Source organism: Opisthorchis viverrini, assembly GCF_000715545.1.
Source record: "Opisthorchis viverrini unplaced genomic scaffold opera_v5_187, whole genome shotgun sequence".
Taxonomy (NCBI): Eukaryota; Metazoa; Platyhelminthes; class Trematoda; order Opisthorchiida; family Opisthorchiidae; genus Opisthorchis; species Opisthorchis viverrini.
The window spans coordinates 516,261-523,477 of NW_008751845.1; the positions used below are offsets into that span (position 1 = coordinate 516,261).

The 7,217-nt window shown below is 44.3% G+C and overlaps 1 protein-coding gene across 1 annotated transcript; it reads right to left on the reverse strand.

The window, feature by feature from the left end:
* Positions 1–1,192: 1,192 nt before the first annotated feature.
* Positions 1,193–4,989, reverse strand: T265_07835 (hypothetical protein; the record flags this gene model as incomplete). The annotated part of the gene is made up of 3 exons (XM_009173468.1): positions 1,193–1,324; positions 2,531–2,638; positions 4,855–4,989. The coding sequence occupies 3 exons, from the start codon at positions 4,987–4,989 to the stop codon at positions 1,193–1,195; spliced, it is 375 nt and encodes a 124-aa protein (XP_009171732.1).
* Positions 4,990–7,217: the final 2,228 nt, after the last annotated feature.

Consider the following 7,217-nt stretch of genomic DNA (forward strand, 5'->3'; position numbering starts at 1 on the left):
GTGTTGACTTCTTCTTCAGCACCAGATCACGCCGCCTGAACTACGTGCATGAAGGGTAATGGCGCTTTATTCCCTCTAAATCGAAACTAATTACCCTGTTAATTAGTCACTCATCGACTAGTTGTATAGTCTTCAAGTACTAATCGGAATGTGGTGCGACGAGGTGCCTGTCTTTCNAGCACCTACTAGGAATTATGTCAGATGACCCGACTCATGTTGACGCTTTTCAGTGTTGTTCAACTACTTCTTTAGATAAATAAATATTGTGTCAACATAATGTACGAGAGTAATGTACTTCTTCAAGGGTTGGGTAAAACACTGCTTTATAGTGATATTTTATCTCCAATATCGCACACAACAGGGTCACTGATGCGGTGCCTGTGCAGCGGATAGGAAAACGAGCTGAGGTCATCATGGAAGCACTACTTTTAATGCAGTGGGTTCAAGTAGAATATGAGGTTGATGGAAACTCGGTGACTGCGCCTGCCTGATGAGCCCCGAGAAGGGCGAAACCAGTCGTGGGCGGTCGAAGAGTTTTCAGCAACCTTGTGAGTAGTTTCCTTCAGTGGTAATGATGATTGCATAGTAGCGAACACGTTTTGTCCTACGGACCATTTACTTGCTGTTTTATAGAGCCATTTCCTCCGAAATTGAAGCGCGGATTGGCCTCGAGAATGACTTGTATGGAATGGTGACTCGTTTATCTCAGTATCATTAAATTTGACTTAAACCAAGAGCTACACGGAGACAAATCTTTTGCTATATCATTTTGCAATAATTCATCTCCGATTTCAAACCGCTCCACTGAGAATTTGCTAAATGATGTCGTTTAAGGTGGCATTTTGCTTAGCTTGCCGTGTATGTCCCTCACGCCACCGATGGAATTGATGACACTGCGTTGGGCAAATTTATTCCACATAAAAATCGATTTAACGACGGCATATTAGGATAGTTGATCAGGTGACATGCTGAGCACGTGACTGTGAGGCAACTTTTATAGTGACCTTATCCGGACAGCAGTTATCCACATACACGTTTCCGTCGAACCAAGAGAGGTTCATGCACCGTGACACAGGTTATTTTAGCCCACAATTTACACCCTTACAGTGGATTTGATAAATAAATAAATATTGAACAAGACAACAACAGATAACAGGATAGAAACAGCTCGGTTGAGTTTACTGGTTGTTGATCAGGTGGCTGTTGGTCTGTTCACCGAGCTTGGCATTTGACTCGCAAAAGTTTCACCACCATACGAGAAGACATCACCAGTGCGCAGTTGGCTGGGTCTCCTCGTATGGGTGACGAAACATTTGCAAGTCAACTGCCAAGCTCCGCGAACAGTTCAACAAGATAATAGAATCCATGGTAGGAGTTCAGATAAGGTGAGCTTTTTGAGACTGTCCCACAAGCCAGATGTCGGATAGTTGTGGTAATTGGTAGCTCTAGTCAATCTATACTTCACCTGGAGCGTTGTATGGCACGTCGGTGGAGGTTTGCATGAAGCCGGATACGATGGACAAATGGGATTTAACATATACACTCATTTCCCTATCTGTTTGGTTTTCACGGGAAGTCTACCTGGATGCCAGTTGAATCTCTCTTTTATGATATTTTCAACTGAGTGTGCTGCACGAAGGCCGCCTCGTGTTTCAGTTGGACGTTATTCTCTTATCGGAGACTGTGGAAGAGATTTCAACAGCCTTGTAAGCAGTTTTCTCCATGAAAAAGATGTTTAGAGTTCTTCAACATTCCTAGTGTGTAGTATGGCCGGGCTCCAGAATATTTGCTAGTAACATAGCTGAGGCCACTCTAGTTATCCCATTCCAATGCTTCTGCAGACATGTTTTAAACACGTGACCATCGTACATCAAACATAAAAAATTGGCGAACAGGAGGTCCAGTGGCACGTTTTGTCCTACGGACCATTTACTTGCTGTTTTATAGAGCCATTTCCTCCGAAATTGAAGCGCGGATTGGCCTCGAGAATGACTTGTATGGAATGGTGACTCGTTTATCTCAGTATCATTAAATTTGACTTAAACCAAGAGCTACACGGAGACAAATCTTTTGCTATATCATTTTGCAATAATTCATCTCCGATTTCAAACCGCTCCACTGAGAATTTGCTAAATGATGTCGTTTAAGGTGGCATTTTGCTTAGCTTGCCGTGTATGTCCCTCACGCCACCGATGGAATTGATGACACTGCGTTGGGCAAATTTATTCCACATAAAAATCGATTTAACGACGGCATATTAGGATAGTTGATCAGGTGACATGCTGAGCACGTGACTGTGAGGCAACTTTTATAGTGACCTTATCCGGACAGCAGTTACCCACATACACGTTTCCGTCGAACCAAGAGAGGTTTATGCACCGTGACACAGGTTATTTTAGCCCACAATTTACACCCTTACAGTGGATTTGATAAATAAATAAATATTGAACAAGACAACAACAGATAACAGGATAGAAACAGCTCGGTTGAGTTTACTGGTTGTTGATCAGGTGGCTGTTGGTCTGTTCACCGAGCTTGGCATTTGACTCGCAAAAGTTTCACCACCATACGAGAAGACATCACCAGTGCGCAGTTGGCTGGGTCTCCTCGTATGGGTGACGAAACATTTGCAAGTCAACTGCCAAGCTCCGCGAACAGTTCAACAAGATAATAGAATTCATGGTAGGAGTTCAGATAAGGTGAGCTTTTTGAGACTGTCCCACAAGCCAGATGTCGGATAGTTGTGGTAATTGGTAGCTCTAGTCAATCTATACTTCACCTGGAGCGTTGTATGGCACGTCGGTGGAGGTTTGCATGAAGCCGGATACGATGGACAAATGGGATTTAACATATACACTCATTTCCCTATCTGTTTGGTTTTCACGGGAAGTCTACCTGGATGCCAGTTGAATCTCTCTTTTATGATATTTTCAACTGAGTGTGCTGCACGAAGGCCGCCTCGTGTTTCAGTTGGACGTTATTCTCTTATCGGAGACTGTGGAAGAGATTTCAACAGCCTTGTAAGCAGTTTTCTCCATGAAAAAGATGTTTAGAGTTCTTCAACATTCCTAGTGTGTAGTATGGCCGGGCTCCAGAATATTTGCTAGTAACATAGCTGAGGCCACTCTAGTTATCCCATTCCAATGCTTCTGCAGACATGTTTTAAACACGTGACCATCGTACATCAAACATAAAAAATTGGCGAACAGGAGGTCCAGTGGAGTAGAACGTATATAGGGAGAGAGAGAGACGACTGAGGATAGAAATAAAGGCACAAACACTTGAGTTTAATGAAAACAGATTGATTGAGTACAGACTAGCTAAGAATACAGAACAGAGTAGTATGTAGATATCCTACACTGTGCTTGAAGGAGTGAGTCTCTATTGACCCCGGTAGGTGACTCGCATCGTTACCTGAGGTGAACAAAAAAAGGACTTCATCGATTTATTGGGTGGACTTGAGGAGGACTTGAGGACTTGTTCCTCAAGTCCACCCAATAAATCTACGTGTATTTTAGAGGCAAAATAATCGCAACCAATCAAAACTTCATACACATATTCGTATCCCACGTACACATGGGAGAACGCAAGAACGATACATTCAAGGAGGCCCTGAGTGAGTCGCGATTAGAGTATAGGGTAAGTAAAGTGACCATGGCCGGTAAAATATTATTGACTAGAGCGCGTCAGAAGGAAGTCAACGCCTTTTTATGCAACTCTGCGGAGCATAAACCTTCGAAAAACAACACGGAAGGCCTCGGTACAATCAAGGATGGGTAAGTAAACGGGAGTGGCATGTCGATCAAAGGCACAGATCACCAAACACATGAACCAGATGTATAGCACAAATGCTATGAGGCACACTGATGATATCTCGTACGGACGAGAGATAGACATGTTCCAACTTCTCTCACGCTATCACCTCCATCCTTCTAGTTACTGGGTCTGTCGCTGTAGTTTGAATTATCGGTACACTTACTCATTCTTTACCTGGGATCAGCTTATCGGCTATGCGGTCAAATTGAATCAACCAATACTGGCGCATCGGCCAATCATCAACGAGTTGCCGTTGCTAGTAGCTAAATTAGAAAACATTGGTAAACTGGGGTCAGTAAGCCAAGTAATAATGTTCCAGGATGGTTTGTCGTCCTACCAGTCCAAATGAAAACACAGATACAACCAAACTGATAAACAAACAGTATCCTGAAGAGAAAAGAATCAGTATCGACAATTCCAGGTTCTTACTACGTGAATACAGCATTCTCCGTTTATGGACAACCTTCATACAATAAAAATCTGTGAATAGTTTGCAACCTTGGTTATGCTTGCGTGCAAATTGCTTTTGCAATGAAAAACTGCCCACCAGTCTAACAGGAAACGGCTTACACATCAAGTTTGACAAAAACCTAAACAACACAATCATCGAACGAGTGCTGTTCAAATATGTCTGTGAATTATGACCTCAGTTCACTTGCTAGATACAGCCACGTAAACCGAGTCCCATCCCAGCAAGAGCAGGGGAAAAGTGATACTCGACACATGGCCGAATACAGCTGATGTCATCGAGCGATTCATCGATGACTGATGACACTACTGAGAAACTATCTGCCATTATTAAAGAGACCAGGGTTGTACAACGTAGTACGGTGGGTAAATAGGTTCGTAGCTGCTATCAGGTATGGTATAATTAACAAGGAAGAATATGTCTTGCTCGCAAAGGAAATAGCCATTCGAGAGAAGGGGCTGTCCATCGATCTGGAGAAGAAGCTGAAGCAAAGGTGTTGTGACGGTATTTTCCTCAGCTTAGTTCTCGGTCTGAGCCTCCCAAGCTAGCGTTCACGTCAAAACAACCACTAAAGGTGCACAAGGTCTATCAACGCCCAAAACGAAGTCAAGAACAGTTGTACAGTGCTTCGTATATATAGCGTAGGTGGTTATAGCCTTCTGGAAATTCTGACGCGTTCTGGATGGGCCATTGGCAACCGGCATTTGGCCAATACTGGGTCATGATTGGCTGTTGGGTCCAGATTTTCGACCAATCAGACCTCGTCTTGATGCCGGACCGGCAAGCCGAATGAATCCTTGGCCAATCTCGTGCGGGCTAGGCTTACCGGCCATAGCAGCGCCCGAAGACGTGCGGTATAGCGGGGTCCGTGTGGAATCCTGCCTAACAAAAGGTCTACTAAAACTGAAAATCTCAAACAGTCTTGTGTAGTTTGGCATTCTCCCAGATGCTAAACAATGTGTCATTTAGTGGTCTTCAGTGTTTGCAAAGACTGTGTGATTTTGGTTGGAAAACAAAGTTCTTGTGTTCCTGTCGGGCTGTGGTTTTACCTTGAGCTTCAAATCAAACAAAACCCGAGAGAACTGAGTCGCTTTTTGGTGTTTCTCGCGTTGTTGAAGCATATTAGAGTTTGGCTTACTGACTAGAGGCACGAAATATTCCCTCTGTTAGCTTCAGAAGCTGGCGGTTCTCTCAAAAGACCTCGGTTGTGCACTTTTCTGTGTAAGGGGAATGGAATAACTTCACCTAAAGTGCTGAAGTGACAGTCGGTCAAAGCAAAATCACGTGCTTCTTTCGACTTAAAGGAACCCCACTTGGGTATCAGTTTTCAAACAAAGCATCCTTTAGCACAGTTGTTTCATGTTGTACCCTGTTGTTTGTCACAGTATTGAGGAGTCTGTGGAACTGGTTTCTCACAGTGCGCCCTTCTACTACAGAGTTGCAAAATGTATATCAGAATATTTTAGGCCGAAATAAGAGAACCTCAATCAATAAGTGTACCACCAAGCTAAGTGAACAACTGCGGCACTACGTAACTCAGCTAGTTTGATTGAGTTGGTGTTTCCAGTTGTCATAACCCGTTTCGTCGCTGAGACAAATTTTCATTCTTAGACAGCTGGCAAGCAGAGAATAACCTGCTTATTATGAGCACACAAGGTGTCCCACACCATTGCTTTGCTGAGTACGCTGTGTGGTGCACCAGGTATTCTTGTCCCCTGTCCCTGCAGTCAAACGTGCTCCAGTGACGTGCATGTTCATAGCTAACAGGCAACATAGAGTAGATTTAGTCGGCACTGGAAATGCGCCAAGCCCCAAATGGATTCACAAAGCATTATGGCAGACTTTGGCCTACCATCCACTGATGCATCATAACACCGATTTCCAAGCGACTATACCATCGACTGTTATTTGCGTGACTTTGGAACAGGTCTAAAGGTTCAGCTTTGTACGGTGCCTCAGCATTTGTATTGAATCTAACTTGACCTCATGATGACTCCCCCATTCATTTGTTCACTCCACCTACGTAATTTTGATCTCCACTTGTTTTGCTCATCTGCACCCGTCACTCACCTTGCCGCAAAGACCGTCCTGTCCGACACTTGTGTATTGGCATGTGTCTGTGTGCAGCTGACCCAATTACCCAAGCACGTTTGTGTCCCGCTTGCTGAGCCTGTCGTGACTTGCCCTCTCATGAGTTCCATGTAATCGCACCGCCAATGAGAATCACGAGACTGTCTTCGGAAAGGACGCCCGCAACCCTCACTACTTGGCCAACATTCCGCCCGACGTTGACACTGCACTGTACCCGTCAGTGACCAACCTGTGCACTTGTTGACGCTACGAACGTGATGAGCTCCAAGAAGAGCGAAAGCAGTCATGGGCTGTCGAAGAATTTTCAGCAACCTTATGAGCAGTTTCCTTTATGGGAATACACTGCGATATCTCGAATATCCTAGCAACTGAACCATGAGGCGGCTTTTGTGCAGCATATTCAGTTGAGTTTCCCGTGAGAACCAAATTGAAATTATAGCATGAAAGGGCTTCATTTCTGTGAGTTACAGTCTTTCGTGTTGAAAAGATGTTGATGTCTCAGCTCAGCGGTCGATTTTACCACTTAAGCTGATGATTCCAACGAAACACCCCGAAAGACACCAACCCTATTCAATACCCAAACAAGTCGAAAAGTGTACAAGCGTCATGGTAACAAAGACAGAAATTTACTTCCTGAGTGTATCACTGGAGTGGCAACAAGTGGACACTGAAACGTGGTTAGCTATTGGTCACACATTGTTGGCCAATCGGAACTCGACTTCGTGAGGGCTGACCACCACCGTTCAGTCGACAAGGTTCGCACAAATTGAGCATGTCGGCATTTGTAGTGCAGGCAGGTGTGTTTCTAGGCTGTTTCGAGGTGGGGATCAGCTTGAAAGAT